The sequence below is a fragment of the Talpa europaea genome, assembly GCF_964194135.1.
Source record: "Talpa europaea genome assembly, chromosome: 4".
Classification (NCBI taxonomy): Eukaryota; Metazoa; Chordata; class Mammalia; order Eulipotyphla; family Talpidae; genus Talpa; species Talpa europaea.
The window spans coordinates 53,221,375-53,239,113 of NC_140070.1; the positions used below are offsets into that span (position 1 = coordinate 53,221,375).

A 17,739-nucleotide genomic window follows, 5' to 3' on the forward strand; every position below is an offset into this window, starting at 1 on the left:
ATTATTTAAAAATGTACTTCAGGGCCTCCCCTGGTGGCGCAGCAGTTGAGCACTGGGCTGCGAGACTGCCTGCAGCCTCTGCAGTGCCAGTTTGATCCCCAGCTGCTGGCAAGGGTCCCACATGGCGCGCAGACCTCTCCTGCCACACCCGCTGCTCCCCTCAGCGGTGTGTTTCATCACTCCGCCTGTTTTATTTCCCACTCTGGCTCTGGTGAATTCTCTCACCCTCCCGTGCTTCCGACTATACCCCAGTGCTTGTATAAATAAATCTTTAAAAAAAAAAAAGGGAAAAAAAATCTACTTCAATCAATACAAAGTGGCTTCTATATAAAGAAAACATATTTAGGAACCAAAAACTGCTCTCAAGGTTATAAATTGTTTACAAAATATAGATGATTACCTCATTAAAGGCTCTCTCTGATCTCGCATCAGTCTCATTGTAACTTCACAAGCCCTTCGAAAGAGACCTTCTGTTCCCATAGGACCCATTCCATTAACCATATTATGAGTCAGCCGAAATGGAACAATTTCTGGAACTTCAAAGGTTTCTCCCTTAAAACAATGCATTTTATTAAAGAGTAACAATGTTAGAATTTTTAAGCCTTTTTTTATTATAAATTTTATTTTTATATTGCCCATACAATTGCGACCCCCTTATTTTGACCCCAATCCCTCCCCTTCCCACCCCCCATGCCCCATAGAGTGTCTCTGGTTCATAGTTGTTTGTTGATTTTGATTTTTACTTTCTTATAGTTATGAATTTTTAAGTCTTTATGCAAAAAATTTGGAACTTTATGACTAGGAACTCCTTTACCAAAGATACCATAAAAATATTTATATTTGTACTTACTCTGGAGGCCAGATCACAAAGAAGCCATATACTTTACCTTTGCTCTGCAGAAACTGAAACATAACCACTTGGAAAAGGTCTACAGGACGGAGGGAATCACCTTTCACTGAATTACTATAGTGAATAGCATCGCAGGGAAATTTTTATTCACTCAATATTTAGTCTTAGATTAACTTAATGTGCATCTTAAATAATATAAAGTACAAATAAATATTCCCATAATTTTTCTGCTTTTTAAGAGACTTTCACTTTAGTGTAGAAGAGGAAGGGAAACAGCCAATTGTTATATGCTCACATCCCTCAGGCAGAAAACATAATAAATGAAGTCCAGTTCATTTATTTTCTGTCAGCCTCTAACCTCTTTCCTAGAGTTTTTTTCATAGTTCCAAATCAGTTTTCTTTTCTTCTCTTATATGATATAAAATGTACCACTGGTTTATATCTTATTTGTTCTCAAGTGGGTTTGTGACCTTTCTGGTTTTGTGTAACAGCACCAGAAGGTAACTCCAGAAAATGGTAAAAAAAACAAACAACAAAAAAACCCCAGCCAATTAACTACTATTCTGACTTCCAGGATAACACTGGAAATTTAGAGGGGGCCTTATAATCCAACCACCTTAATTTGTTCCTAGGCTCCTCTCTGGACCAAAAGAATCTCAATCTCTTTGGGATATTTGCTAGGTATTAGTATTTTTAAAAACCTTTTTTTTTTAAAGATTTATTTATTTATGTATACAAGAACTGGGGTACAGGCTAGAGGTGTGGGGGGTGAGAGGATTCACCAGGGACAGAGTGGATAGCAGAACAGGTGGATCTACTGAAATACATTGCTGAGGGGAGCGGCAGACAAGTCAGGAGATGTCTGCTGCTCCATATGAGTCACCTCTCTGGCTGGCTGCAGAATCAAACTCGGGTTGCAGTGGCTGGTGATAGCTTGATAGTGCTGTATTTAACCCCTGCGCCACCAGGGAGGCCCCTATTTTTAAAAACTTTTTCAGATGATTTCTGATATGGTGCTAGGTTTGGAAATCCTTACATTAAACCAGACTCTTTAAAACTGAAACTTAGTAAGATGAATTAATCTGCCCCCACGCTCATAACTAAGAGGCAATTGAGTCAGACCTTGAGCCTTTCCATTCAGCATTAGTTTTACATATCATTCTTTTGATCTCCCCATTCTAATTTGCTTTCCAGGTAGGCTATGGGAGATATTGATCAATATTGATCAAAATCCATCAATAGACTCTCAGTGTGGTGACTCAATGTGACTATTTAGACAGACAGTTGTAGAAGTAAGGAAATTGGGAGAAAAACAAATAATTAAACAAAATAAGCTAATACCTTACCTTATTGAAGAGACAGTTGAAATCCACATGTACACATTCACCAGTCAAAGAATCAAAGAGAATGTTTTCACCATGACGGTCTCCAAGCCCCAGGATGTAACCAACCATTGACATAACTGCAGTGGAACGGCAGTACGCTGATCTGCTACTATACCTAAAGGAAGTACAATGCCTATCAAATATCCTTATGCCATATAAAGCAACACAAAGCTAAAATATTATTACAGAACATCTAGCCATAACAATGTATTATATTCTTGGTTACTTACCATGATGTAGGGTCAGGGAATGTTCTCAGAAACCACTCATGGAAAACTGGAGGATGCCTAGGCAGGAGAAATTCTCGGAATACTTTTAGTTTCTCAGACAAAGCTGCAGACTTTGGTAGCATACATTGGCGAAGTTCCTTTCCTGTCATATAAACTCCTGCAAGGTAGAGTGACTTAATCATACAAGCCAGGTAAGAAAATGGCAGTTTTATTTTTGTTAAAATTGTACAAGCAGGGCATCCCTGGTGGTGCAGGGCAACAGCTATCAAGCTATTGCCAGCCACTGCAGCATGAGTTCGATCCCAGCTAGAGAGCTAAACCATGTAGCGCAGCAGACCTCTCCTGTCTAGCCCACTGCTCCCCTCAGCAGTGTGTTTCAGTAGATCCACCTGTTCTGCTCCCCTCTGTCTCTGGTGAATCCTCTCACACACACATCCTACTGCATCTCTGGCCTACATCCCAGTTCTTGTGTGCAAAAATGAATAAAAATAAATCTTTAAAAAAATAATAAAATTGTACAGGAAAGGTCTATTTTTATTCAAATTGTTACTCAAAAGCAAGAACATATGGAATTTTTTCAATTATACATAGGTACATTTAACTTCTGATATTATAATAACATAAAAAACACATTATATTTCCTGATACTTATTCAAACAAAAACCTCTTGTTGATGAAAATTTGTACAAATTGAAAACGAGTGGAATCAAATAATTTCAGAAGATAATACACAGAATATATCCAATGTGAATAACGCCCCTGGAATTGTAAAAATGCTGTAGTCCTTACTAAAATTACAGCTCTATTGATTAGTAAGTAGTATAGGTCAACAATGCATCACTACTAAGAGAATGACAATGGTACTCTAAAATAATTTGTTCTGTATTAAGGCTAGCCTGTAAAATTCAGAGTATATCTTGCCCATAAGCAAATTTTGTACAATGCAAATCATCGGAGAAACAGAAGAACTTTTACTTCTGATATATATGTGAGCTGTTATTAGGTGATTGATATGATTCTAGTTTATAAAACGCCTTTTAGACCCTTTTTGTTTTGGCACTTTTTATATCCAAAGGCACAGCGAAAAGTTTCAACAAGTTTAGGATATGAGATTTTTAGCTTCAAATGTTGTGTAGTTCAACAAGATGGTAAACATTTTTTTTTTTAAATCCAATAATACAACCTAAAACTTGTAAGAATATTTCATCTTGAGGCCTCCCTGGTGGTGCAGTGGTTAACTCTCAGCACTATGAAGCCACTGCACCACGAGTTCGCTCCCGACCAGGGAATTAATCCACATGGCGCTGCAGACCTCTCCAGTCTTGTCTGCTACTCCCTCAGCAGTGTATTTCAGTAGATGCGCCTGTTCTCCTTCCCACTCTGTCTCTGATGAATCCTTTCACCCCTCCTTCCCCACTTCTGGCCTATACTCCAGCTCTTGTATGCACAAATAAATGGAAATAAAACTTTTTTTAAAAAAAGAATATTTCATTCTTCTAAATGAAATAGTCAACAGCAAATTCCTCAAAATCAGATTTAAATATGTCTAAATTTTAGCTTTGTAACTCTTAGGAATGGTAACTTGGATAAGTTATTTAACCTCTTTGGCACTATTCATAAAATAGAGATAATTAGATATGTTAACAATAATAAATAAAATAATGTATATATTTTGCACAATACCTATAACTTAGTAATCTATCAATATTGTTATGAGTTCCTGGGGCCTCCCTAGTGGCACAAGGCATTAAGACGCAAACTACGAAGCTGTCCGCAGCGTCTGCAGCACGTGTTCAATCCCCGGCTGGCCAGGAAGCTACCCACATGGCACAGCAGACCTCTCCTGCCTCCCCCGCTGCGCCCCTCAGCAGTATATTTCAGTCAGTCTGCCTGTTCTGTTCCCCACTCTCTCTGGTGAATCCTCTCTCCCCCCTCTCCACACCTCTGGCATGTACTCCAGTTCTTGTATGCATAATTAAATCTTTAAGAAAAATATGTTGTTATGTGTTGAATTGTATTCCTTAAAAACAATGTGTAAGTCCTAACCGTTGGCACCTGTAATGTAACCATACTTGAAAATAGGGGTATGCCCATGAAATCAGGTTAAGTAGGGCAGGCCCTTAATATAATATGACTGGGGCCTCCCTGGTGGCACAGCGCTTGAGCACTGGGCTGTGAAGCTGCCTGCAGCCTCCGCAGCGCCAGTTCGATACCTGGCCATTGGCGAGGGGCCCACTTGGCGTGCAGACCTCTCCTGCCACGCCTGCTGCTCCCCTCAGCAGTGTACTTTGTCAGTGTGTCTGTTCTGTTCCCCGTTCTGGCTCTGGTGAATTCGCTCACCCTCCCGCGCTTCTGACTGTACCCAGTGCTTGTATAAATAAATAAATAAATCTTTAAAAAAAAAATATATATATATATAATATGACTGGTGTCCTTATAAAAAGAGAAAACAGAGACATATAGACTTAGGGAGAATATTAATGGGGAAGGAGATAAAGGATGACGCATCTACAAGCCAAGGAATTCAAAAATTGCTGGTAATACAAAAAGCTAAGAGAAAGAAAGGTATGGAAACATTTTCCCTAGAGCTTTCAAAGATATCATGGCCCAACTGACACTGAGTTTGGATTCCTAACCTACAGAATTTTGAGAATAAATTTCTATTGTTTGTAACCAGTTTGTGGTACATTGTTATAGCAGCCATAGAAAGCGTATACACTTATTTTCTACTTCATTCTGAAAACCTGATCTATTTAAAGTATTACATCGCATGTATTTAAAACATTTTTTGTTATGAAATTATTTTACAAGTTGCCACAAATTCTTTGGCTAGCTTTTTAAAATGTTTATACCTTTTATAATAATAGTACAAAACATAGCATAATCAAGAAATTAATATTACAATATTACTAACCAATTTTCACATCCTATTGAAATTTCACCAATTGTCCTTCTACTATCCTTTTCTGGGCCAGGATCCAATATTACATTCAGTCGTCCTGTCTAATTAATGGGAAAATTTTCTCCCATCTGGGAAATTTCTGTCTTTATCCTTTGCGACCTTCACAATTTTGAGAGTTCTAACCATTATATATTTTTTCCTTCACTGTAAAGTTAATATTTTTTCCCTTTGTAATTAATATGTAGAGGAGGTAATTTTGAGGCTCTACAAATAAACTGTTTCTCATCACGCTTTTTCCTATTAATTTTAGCATCCATTAATAATCATTGCCTCCAACAATTTATTACCATGACATTTGTTAATTGATTTTTCTATTTCCATCATTTCTTCTACATTTATTCATTGCAATTACATTGTAAGGAAAAACTGTTCCTACTTCTTTAATTATTCCAGTGTCTGCTTATATCAGTGTGGACTAATGTCTATTTTATTCCATGGGTTATACTCTAACACTATCACTATTTTGTTACACAAATTACCCCATGTTTACCCAGTGTGAAAGCCTAACTCCAATCTAACATTTGATTTCATTCAAGTCTTCCCTTTCCTTATCTTTCTCTGACAGTTAAAAAAGCTAGCGTTATCAAGGATATATTTACTTCCTTGCTAAAGTCTGGTATACACATAAAGTATAGTTTCACTGTTGCTAATCAAGAATCCTGTGAAAAAAGTTTTCATATACTTTTATGCAAGCTACCTCAAATCCTTTGTGATGAAGATAGGAAGGAATTAAAATACAAGGAAGGTAAGAAGGAAGACAGTTAAGTGCTACTGTATACAGAATCTCATTTAACTTAGGAATCTCACTAAAAAAGTACAATGATACGTTATAATGATATATCCATGTCATTATATTAGTACCTATTATACCCATATTATACATTAACATTGTAAGAATTAATTTTAAGTACCTTTTTCCTTATATAGTTTGGTCAGAATAGGTCTCAAGCCAGAAGTGTTGTTAACCCATTCAATAATTCCACATTCATCATTCAGTGGAATAACTGCATATGTCCGAATATGAAGTTCTCTTCTACGAGATTCTGCATCTTTTCTTAAGCACTGTTAAAAAAACAAACAATTTGAAAATTTCTAAATGCTATATCAATATAGCTAAAGACTCTTCATTTCATGGCAAAAGAATGTCAATGAAAAACTTGCTAACTAGACCAGTTAAGATAAGTTCATAAAGTAAAGCTCGGTCAACCAGAAAAACACTCAATGTTCAGTATCTAAACATACTAATGTCTACTGAATAGTTAGTGAATTGTTACCAATTTACCAAATACAATTTTATTTATTTATTTTTAAAGGTTTATTTTATTTATTTATACATACAAGAGCTGGGGTGTATGTCAGAGGTGAGGGTGAGGGAGAGTGTGTATGAGAGGAGTCACTAGAAAAAGAGTGGGGAGCAGAACAGGCTGATCTACTGAAATACACTGCTGAGGGGATCAGTGGGTGAGACAGGAGAGGTCTGCTGCACCATGAGGGTTAGCTCCCTGGCTGAGGATCAAACTTGAGCTGTAGTGGCTGTGGATAGCTTCATAGTGCTGAGACTTAATCCCTTGTGCCACCAGAGAGGCCTCCAAATACAATTTTAAATAAAAATAATCCTTCCATTTTTATTGCCTTTGAAATGTGTTTTTGATGTGGTTTTAATTTTAAAATTAAATACTTTTTTTTTTATAACTTTTTTTTTTAATAGAGGCATGTTTATTTAATTATTAGTTTGTTTATACATGCACTGGGTACAGTCAGAGGCGCGGGAGGGCGAGAGAATTCACCAGAGCCAGAGCGGGGAGCAGAATAGGCAGAAGGACCGAAGTACACTGCTGAGGGGAGCAGCGGGCGGCAGGAGAGGTCTGCGCGCCATGCGGGACCCTCCTCCGGTGGCCTGGGAGCAGCCGGGGATCGAACCGGCGCCGCAGAGGCCGCGGGCAGCTTCGCAACCCAGCGCTCAACCGCTGCGCCACCGGGGAGGCCCTAAAATTAAATACTTTTGGTTAAACTATGTGGCGCAGTGGTTGAGCGCTGGGCTGCAAAGCTGCCCGCAGCCTCTGCAGCACCAGTACAATCCCCAGCCACTTGCGAGGGTCCCACATGGCGCGCCAGACCTCTCCTGCTGCACCCACTACTCCCCTCAGCAGTGTATTTCGTCACTCTGCCTATTCTGTTCCCTGCTCTGGCTCTGGTGAATTCTCTCATCCTCCCATGCTTCTGACTGTACCCAGTGCTTGTATAAATAAATAAATAAATAAATAAATAAATAAATAAATAAATATTTTTTTTGATTTAAATAATTTTGATTAAGCTAAACAAAACCATTAAATTTTGTTTTAATCAGCTGGTGTGAATTAATCAGCTACTATACCTTTTCTATATTTAGGTCTGTAACTTTTCCTGCTTAAATGAGGGACTAGTGAAATGTGGGAGGGGATAAAAAGGAAGGATAAAAGCTTTATAGACAAATAATAAAATTTTATCTTTTCATGGAATGATTTAATTATCACCAGCTGGAAACACAGTTGCTATGTATGCACATGGATACAGAATAATTCAAAATGCCTAAAACATTTATAATAAGAATTCCTTTATTATCTCTGAGATAGAAATCAAGCACTTACCAATAAAACAGAAAAATACTAATAATCATCTTTAAACAGTATATATATAAAAACAGAATTTTTTTCTAGAACTGAAACATGAAACAAATAAATGTGATAGAAAAAGTACATTACAGAAGACTTAAACATTAAATAGAAAATATTTCCTTATAAATATATCTTACACATTTTAGCAATATAATCAAATAATTTCATTATTAAAAATTTAGGTGAAACCATTAATTCTACTTCTAGTACATACCCAAAATATTGAAAGCAGGCACTCAAAAAGATAATTGCATACCCATGTTCATAGCAACATTATTTATAATAGCCAAAAGATGGAAGCAACCCAAGTGTCCACTGATGAATGAATGTATAAACAAAATGTTTCATTCACATACAGTGAATTGTATTCAGCCTCATGAAAAAAAGAAATTCTGATACATGTTATGAAATGGACAAACCTTAAAGATATAATTCTAAGTGAAAAGAGAAACGAAACAAAGACAAATATTATATATACTTATACAAGTAATCTAGAATAATCTAATTCAAAGACAGAAAGCAGAAACGTAGTTAGAGGGAAGAGGAACAGCGAGTTCTTTTTAATGGAGTTTCAGTCTGGTGAGACAAGAAAAGTTCTAAAAAAGATGACGGTGATCTTACACAATAATGTGAATGTACTTAATACCACTAAACTGAACTGAACATTGAAATAGAGTTAAATGGTAAATTGTATATTATGTATATTTTATCCCAATGAAAAAATTAAGTAAAGGTGAAATTAGCACTACATTTCATTCCTTCTTTTTAAAGAGTGATCTACTTATATGCTGAAAAGCCCAAATTACATTGATGTTAATTATAGTAATTCTAAAATAAAAGCAAACTGTCTTCAAACCTTATTGATCAAGGAATTGAATTCCATTAGCCTACAATCCTTTCTCAGGTCATCTTTTGGCTTACACATCATGATGTAGAACTTTCCATCAGATCCTTTTAAAGAGATTTTCTTTGGTTTCTGAAGAGAAGCAAGAATTTCCACCTAAAAATGATGAGTCATATACAAGTTAAGATCAATAATCTATGTCTAAGCTTCTACATTTAATATAGTGTTACTGAACATCATAAAAAGAATAATTTATTTTATATATTAAATTTAATATTTTAATTATATCTAATTTATTTATTTGTGAACTATGAAAAGGATGTTTGCCCACTAATAGAGATATAGTTTCATCTATTAGGAATAGCTATGAAGTAAAAGGTTATTTTATCAGCACTGTAAGTACTTATACATCCAAATTTAGGAAGCACCTTCAAAGAAGTCAGAATGATTAAAGGGCTTTGAAATATTTTTTGAGACTCTTTCTTTACAACCTGAAGACTATTTAAGTGTCTTTAATGGTAAGAAATGTGTATGAATTAAAATTTACATGCTTTTTGAAAAAAGTAACTCCTCCAAAATCAATAAATAGGTAGAAAAATATACTTAAGTTAAAAACAAGATATGAAGAAATATAGGAATGATTTCATTATGTAGTTAATAAATGGCTCTGAAGCAGTTAAAAAATGTTTTAAGTCATACAAATACTGGAATATAGAATTTTCAAAACTATGTACTTAGAAGTGCATAGTACCATTTCTTTAAAATAGTTATATAGGGCCTCCCCAGGTGGTGCAGCAGTTGAGCGCTGGACTGCAAAGCTGCCCGCAGCCTCTGCAGAGCTAATTTGATCCCTGGCCACCCTCGAGGGTCCCACATGGCGCGAAGACCTCTCCTGCCACGCCCGCTGCTCCCCTCAGCAGTGTGTTTCGTCAGTCTGCCTGTTCTGTTCCCCGCTCTGGCTCTGGTGAATTCTCTCACCCTCCCGCGCTTCTGACTGTACCCAGTGCTTGTATAAAAAAAAATAAATAAATCTCAAAAAAAAAAAAAAAAAGAATTTCACTCATATTTAAAAAAAAAATAAAAATAAATAAAAAATAAAATAGTTATATATTTATAGCTCATACTTCAAAAAAAGAACGAAGCTCTTCTTTGATGAAATTTGCTTCCTTCCACAATACAAACAAAAAAATGTATTTTGCTCTTTTGTATCTTTATTTTTAGACAAAAGATATAGAAAATTCAGATTGTGAAAAAAATTAGTCATACTAAACATCTGAAAAATCATAATAGTAGGTTGAATAATGATCTTTTATAAATATAATTTTAATTTTAAAATGGTTCTAGAATTTTTTTAAATTGATTTTTTTTTTGTAGAGTTGTAGAGGAGTAAAAGGAGGGAAAGATAAATATGTAAAAGCATATGAGTCATGTGAGGAGAAGATAAAATGTACACGGTCAAAGAGTTGACAATACAAGGGTATAAATGATTAGAAAGACATGTAATGTTTGCAATGCAGACTAAACAAGTTTAGAAGAGAAAATGTGCTCAATGTTGACACAAAACTAAAAAGTATGATGGAACTGATTCCTCTATTACACCATTTTAGATACATTAGGAATATAGCAATCTTCTCAAGATGAATATTTTTTAGGTCACAGATCTTGGGGACATGGGAGTTTTAGCACTTAATTTTGTCCCATCTGTTAAGAGTTTTACTTTTCTGAATTTCCAATCATTTTTCCTTTGCAAATAAAATTCACTTAGTCTCTGAAAATAGTTTTAAAGATAATTTGAAATTTTTATTTTTTTTTTTTATTTTTTTTTTTTTTTTAAGATTTATTTATTTATTTATACAAGCACTGGGTACAGTCAGAAGCGCGGGAGGGTGAGAGAATTCACCAGAGCCAGAGTGGGGAGCAGAGCAGGCAGAAGGACCGAAGTACACTGCTGAGGGGAGCAGCGGGCGGCAGGAGAGGTCTGCGCGCCATGCGGGACCCTCCTCCGGTGGCCGGGGAGCAGCCGGGGATCGAACCGGCGCTGCAGAGGCTGCGGGCAGCTTCGCAACCCAGCGCTCAACCGCTGCGCCACTGGGGAGGCCCTAATTTGAAATTTTTAAATTAACACGATTTTAAAAACATAGTTGCAGTTAAATAAAACTGAAATTTACCACATCATCAAAGCTGGCAATATAGGCCCAATGTCCAGGAAATGGCTCATGGTTAGCATGGGCACCGGGAATTGATGGAAGAGTAGGTATCATAACTGATTGCAAAGGAATGAGGATTTCACTAAAAGTTGCTTCTTCTACTAGTTTTTTAAGCATTTTAAAATGAGTGCTCATGCTTAATGTAGAACTACTTCCATCGACCTGGAGGAAAAATAGTACATTTTAATTTCTCTGTGTTTATCTTGAATTACAGATTAATTTCAACAAAAATAAAAACTTTTACTTCTACAATATATTATGACTCAGCAGCCTACAGTTTTCTAAGTATTTTTATACATCTTATCTTGCTTGCCCTCTCTGTATTATTTTCCCTTATCAATAATAGTAACTATTATAGTATTGTTTAAAAATAGTATTAGTTAATAACTCTGGAAATAGTAAGAGGCCCACAATCTATTTAATCAGACATTACAAAATCTGATGAGCTCTATAAATCATTTTTTTTGATACCAAATCACATTTGGCAACAGAATGATAACTGAACTTTTAACTTAATGCAAAGATTAATATGTTTCACTTCAAAAATACTTATATATCTAATTAGGGGCTATCCCATGAGATTATTCATAGTGGTGAGACTCAATACAAACAATATGCACTATATTACCAATAAATATATATGCTGAATTCCTAAATACAGCAATCAAATAGGATTAATACAGAGAGTAAAAAAACACTACTATTTTGAAATGATTATTGATGCAGGAAAGGTGAGAAATACAGAAGTTTGTATTTTCTTATCTATCAGCAGTAAATAAGTCAATGTTTTAAAAGTGAAATCTAGCTATTTACCTTATAATGAGTTTCTTGCTCCCTCTTTACAATTACCCCCACTTCTACCTTTCCTACATTGTTTAGGATTTTTTTCCCAATCCAAACCTTAATTAAGAGTAATAGGTTACTGGGGCTCCCTGGTGGCGCAAGGTCTTAAGCACCGCACTATGAAGCAATCCAAAGCCTCTGCAACGTGAGTTGGATCCCCAGCCGGCGAGGGAGCAACCCACATGGCACAGCAGACCTCTCCTGTCTCTCCTGCTGCTCCCCTCAGCAGTGTATTTAAGTCAGTCTGCCTGTTCTGTTCCCTACAATGTCTCTGGTGAGCCCTCTCACCCCCCACATCTCTGACCTGTACCCAGCTCTTATATGCATAAATAATCTTTTTTTTTTAAAAAGAGTAATAGGTTATTCCGGTAAGGATGTCCAACTCTGGTCACAAGTCTATTAAAAAAGTAGTTATACTATGTGATAACCATCTGCTTAGTACCCTACAAGGCTATGAATAACTCAAGACAGGAGAATATGCATTATTCATTTTTGCTTCCCTTAGCATTGTTCTTGATCCTTTATAAGGAATGAAATATGTACTGAAAGAATGAAAATCAAACTCCAATCTTCCTTCCTCTCATGTACATGTAATAGCTAATATATGTTAAGTTTTGGAAATTTACAGATGTGACACAGAGTAATCATAGAAGAACTTTAACTGAGTATTTTGCATACTCATAAATTTATAGCTTATTTCATATTCTTTACATAAAATTACTTCTAATATGAACCATTTACTCACAAAATTCACATTAAGAAAAAAATAAGAATTTTAATTAAAGAAAACTAGCTAACATTTTATAGATATTTTATATAAAATTACAAACACTGGTTTTTTAAGTAGTAAGATTTATAGTACCGGTTTATTGCACAATTCTAGAAGCTTATCTGTTAGGCGAGTTGCATCTCCAACAAACTTTTCTAAGGATTTTTTCATTTGAATAGCTTTTTTCAGGATTTCCTTACATCTGTTCACACGCATGGGATAAGAAGACTGTCATAGAAAAAAAGTTAAATGCAATTTTATGTAAGATTTTAAAAAGATAAATCTTTTGACTGACAAAAAAATCAACTGACAAAGCATTTAGGATGATAGCTTACACTGATACAGATTCTCCGGAAATAAATTTGACAATACCAAGAGCCATAAAAATGCTGCTATCCTATGACTTAATGAATTCCCTTCTTAAGATCTATTCTGAAGAAATAATCAGAATATAGATAATGTTCACATGTATTGCAAAAACAAAAAACAAAACAAAAAAGAAACAACCTAATGGTCAACAGTTAAATAAATTATAGTGTCTAACTATATAGTCTTCTATAATTATTAAGATTATGTCTTTAATAAATGAATACATGATGATATATTCACATCATAGAATGTTAGTCAGCTGATAAAAGGTTGAATTAAAGCTATGAAATTATACAAGCTACCTAGAAGATTTTATACTACATATTTAGTGGGAAAAATAAGGAATAAAAAATGTCTACAGAAAATATTTAATAGCATAGCAACATGCTTATGGTGATATTCTTAAGTGAAAAGTACAAAATTACATAAATATATGATCTAAATTCAGCATTATAATACACATAGAAAAATACTTCAAAATATTATTGAATGGTAGGAGTGAATTTTAATTTTTTTTAAATCTCTGCTTTTTAAATTCTCTAAAACATTGTAAATGTTCGTAAATATATTTATAAACATAAATTGCCATTAATGATGCAATTAAGTTTTTCAAGTATTAACAGTTCAGGTATTTTACATTGAAACACCTGAAAAAATAGTAAGTGGCCATCTTATACAAAGCATTAACAGTTTACTAGACTTTATAAAGAAAATCCATGCTGAATTCTTTGACCCTAAACATAATAGTCACTTTATTTGATATGGTAAATATTCCTGAATTTAAAAAAGAGACATTTGCTATAATTCTTCTCTTTTTAAAAATATTTATGTTCTGCTACTATCAAAAGGAGAAGCCCTGGTACCTGCAACTACATATTAGCAATAAATAATCAATGCCATTTAAGACGGAAAAAACAATGTGACTAATATATTACCTTTGACACAGCTGTCATCATCCACATTGCTTGTTGAGGATAGGCCAAAAACACTTTAGCTATAATTTCCATCAAGACAACAAAAACTTCATCATGAGAATGACAAATTCGGGAGATCAACTGTGAAAAAGCAGTCAAAAACTGATATGGAGCTAAGTGATTTGTGTGGTCTGTAATCACCTTGTTTATTTTAGATAAATCATTTCTCATCTGTACACGATCAGAGCGGCCAGCTGGAAAAAAAAAATTGAAAGTCAACAATAGTAAATCATTTCCTTTCACAAATTTTTAAAAAAGATATGTATTGTGCCCATACTGAAAGTTAGATCACTTGTCAATTTGTGAAGACAGTTGTCTTTGTCCAAACAAGAAAAATATTTATGGCCATTAAAAAACTCAAGAGCCGTAAATTTTCACTAGGAACAAACAGAACCCATTTTCCATTGAAATTTTTAGGGTAAATTAACTAAATCTAGTATCTTTCATTGTATGTTAAGTTTTAATAAGAAGTGAGCAGATTTTCACTTGCAGGCTCTGAACTGCAACTACTCCAAAAGCCTAAGTTCAGTCTTCCCCCCTCTTAATTAACATTTAGTTTCTTGCTTACCATTTTAATTATTAAGTTAATTCTGAGTTTTTAGTGAGTTAGACTGTCAAGCCAAATCTGACTTTATACCATTTTTTTTTTTTTTTTTTTGGTTTCCTTTCCTTTTTTTTTTAAGATTTATTTATTTATTTATACAAGCACTGGGTACAGTCAGAAGTGTAGGAGGGTGAGAGAATTCACCAGAGCCAGAGCAGGGAGCAGAACAGGCAGAAGGACAGAGGTACACTGCTGAGGGGAGCAGCAGGGCGCGGCAGGAGAGGTCTGCGTGCCATGTGGGACACTCATTTGTGGCCAGGATCGAACCGGCACTGCAGAGGCTGCGGGCAGCCTCGCAGCCCAGCGCTCAACCGCTGCACCACCAGGGGAGGCCCTATACCAATGTTTTAATTCTTCTGAGTCTCTTAAAATTTTTCATAAAAATTATACCTTTTTCCCATTCATATGCCTTAGCACCAAAATCAAGCCATAGTGATAACATTCGTGGCATCGACTGATAAATGAATTGATTTCCATACTGTAGAGATCTGTAATTAAATAGAAATTATTAATGTAGTGTTTTTACACTGTATGAAGTAAAATTTAAGCACTCAAACTACCACTTGAATTATATATAGCCTTCTGACAAAAATTACAGTTATCAGTATTTATTCCAAGTAGTGGCTATCTTTGACTCCTTTCTCTTTTTTCCTTATTATATTCTTCATTAATCCCTATATTGCCTGTAAAAAAAAAAAAAAATATGTCATGACCTAGTGAAAATCCTGTCACTGCTTCTTTCAAATTGTCCTTAAGATATATGCCTTCCTTTGCACTACATGGCCAAAAGCATAGGTCAGGCCCAATCACTACATTACTAGGAAATTAGAATAACTTGGTCTCTGTTATTCTACATTTCTTCCTCTCAGTAAATTCTAGAATAATATTCCTGAAGTTTGAGTTTTATCTTCTTCTTTCTCTTCAAAAAACAGGAATCAGTGACTTGAAGATTATAACTATACAAATGACCCTGCCTAGGATTCAATATTTACAATCTTATTTCTTTATAATTTTCCAAACTTATTTTATCTCCCACTATTCACTCACTAGGATCAATCTTCCATCAAATGCAATCGCCTCACCATCTTCCCAACCCTGTTTCTCTGCCGAATCTGTAATTTAATTATCCTCCAAATCCTACCTTCTTCATGAGGCTTACCAGATTTCTGCAGCAATACGAGTGAAAAAAGTGTACTTTTGAAATCATGAATTCAGTTTGAACTTCAGAATTGAGTTTTAACTTCAGAGTTAGCCAATATCCATAATTTCTGTACCTGTTTGGTATCATTTATTTTGATATCTGATCACACATTCTACTATATTCCATTACTTAAATATTTTATATACTTTCTCAAATTGGACTATATACCTCCTTGAAGGCAAACACTGATGTTTAATTAGTAGTAATAAATAATTTCAATCTATCAGGGGAAGAATAAGCTTCAACAGCTGAGTTTTCTCCTTTAGGTACAACCAAATGGTTTTTATTTATTTATTTATTTATTTAATTTTTACATCATTGTTCATCTTTAAACAATATTTGCTTCCCTCCACTCCCTCAGGTGTAGTCCCCATAGAATTTCCTTTACCAATACACCCGTGCACCATCACCTCAGTGCCCTGTGCTCCTCCCTCCCTCCTCCTCCCCTGCAGTATGTCTCTGATTTCTAATTTACTGTTTTTGCTTTGTTGTGTTTTGTACTATTATTATTTTTTTACACTGATGTCTTATTTGGTTCCCCTATATTCCTGCTATAAGTGAAACCATCTGATATTTTTCTTTTTCCTTCTGGCTTATTTCACTGAGCATAATTCCTTCTAGCTCCATCCACGGTGCTGAGAATGGCATGAGTTTATCTTTTTTGAGACCCCACTGACTGGGGAAAAATTTTGCACTCCATACAACTGATAAGGGGCTGATCACAAAGATATACAAAGAAGTCACATGACTCAACAAAAACAAAGTAAATAATCCAGTCAAGAAATGGGCAGAACAACTTAAAAGACTTTTCTCCAAAGAGGAAATGCAAACAGCCAAAAGGTATATGAAAAAATGTTCAACATCCCTTATCATCAGGGAAATGCAAATCAAAACCACACTGAGATGCCACCTTACACCAGTAAGAATGGCATATATCAAAAAAACAAGCAACAGATGTTGGCGAGGATGTGGTGAAAAAGGCACTTTTCTACATTGCTGGTAGGAGTACAAACTGGTCCAACCACTATGGAAAGGTGTCAGGAGGTTCCTCAGTCTACTAAAAATGGAGCTACCATATGACCCAGCAATTCCACCCCTAGGGATCTACCCAAAGGACACAAAAACATTGCTCCAAAAGACCACCTGTACCCCTGTGTTTATTGCAGCACTATTTACAATAGATAAAACCTGGAAACAACTCAAATGTACAACCAAGTGTTTTAACAATTGTGGACAGATTATGTTCTAAAATAGCTTTATTTCCTCAAACTGTACTTTAAAAATCTAATGCTACAATGTATGTAACAACTTAATTAATATCAAGGTCTCTTCTTCTTTTAGAAGTTTATTAATTACTGTATTCCAATGCACAAGATATATGCTAAGACTAAGGAACAAATGAAAGCTATTACTTATTTTACAAGAGGAAAATACACTTAATAATTGTCTTCTGCCTGCTTTCATTTCAAAATGCCAATACATCAGGAATTCTGTCTCAAAAACAAGCTATTAGTAATCATTAATAAATAAAATCAGCTTGGATTATATAAACCTTGAATTCCATTCTGGGGAAAAAAGGCTTGACCAACTTTCAATCCTAATACCCCTGATGAATAAATATGCTTAAATTTCTGAAAATATTGAAATGAAAGAAAAATTCTCTTAATAATAGACAAATTTAAACAGATTTATTGTAAAGCAAAGGTACATGAGTATGGTAGCAAAAATGAATGGAGTATCATTTTTACGTCTTTGGAATAAAACCATTTCATACAGTATACAACTGCTGAGCAGAGTATGTTGAAAGAAAACATTCCATTGGCAGTTAAATATATTAAACTAATGTC

General features: G+C 34.9%; 1 protein-coding gene across 2 annotated transcripts in view; it reads right to left on the reverse strand.

Annotated features, from left to right (window-relative positions):
• The window catches only part of ATR (ATR checkpoint kinase), a gene marked incomplete at both ends in the record, with an annotated part of 123,423 nt that overhangs the window by 15,648 nt on the left and 90,036 nt on the right, over positions 1–17,739 (reverse strand). For both annotated transcript variants that reach the window (XM_084231548.1, XM_084231547.1), the window contains 9 exons: positions 401–552; positions 2,197–2,350; positions 2,466–2,622; positions 6,339–6,489; positions 8,938–9,081; positions 11,094–11,294; positions 12,838–12,972; positions 14,049–14,281; positions 15,082–15,179. In XM_084231548.1, the coding sequence (XP_084087674.1) occupies positions 401–552; positions 2,197–2,350; positions 2,466–2,622; positions 6,339–6,489; positions 8,938–9,081; positions 11,094–11,294; positions 12,838–12,972; positions 14,049–14,281; positions 15,082–15,179 (1,425 nt within the window). The remainder of the gene's footprint in view (positions 1–400; positions 553–2,196; positions 2,351–2,465; positions 2,623–6,338; positions 6,490–8,937; positions 9,082–11,093; positions 11,295–12,837; positions 12,973–14,048; positions 14,282–15,081; positions 15,180–17,739) is intronic.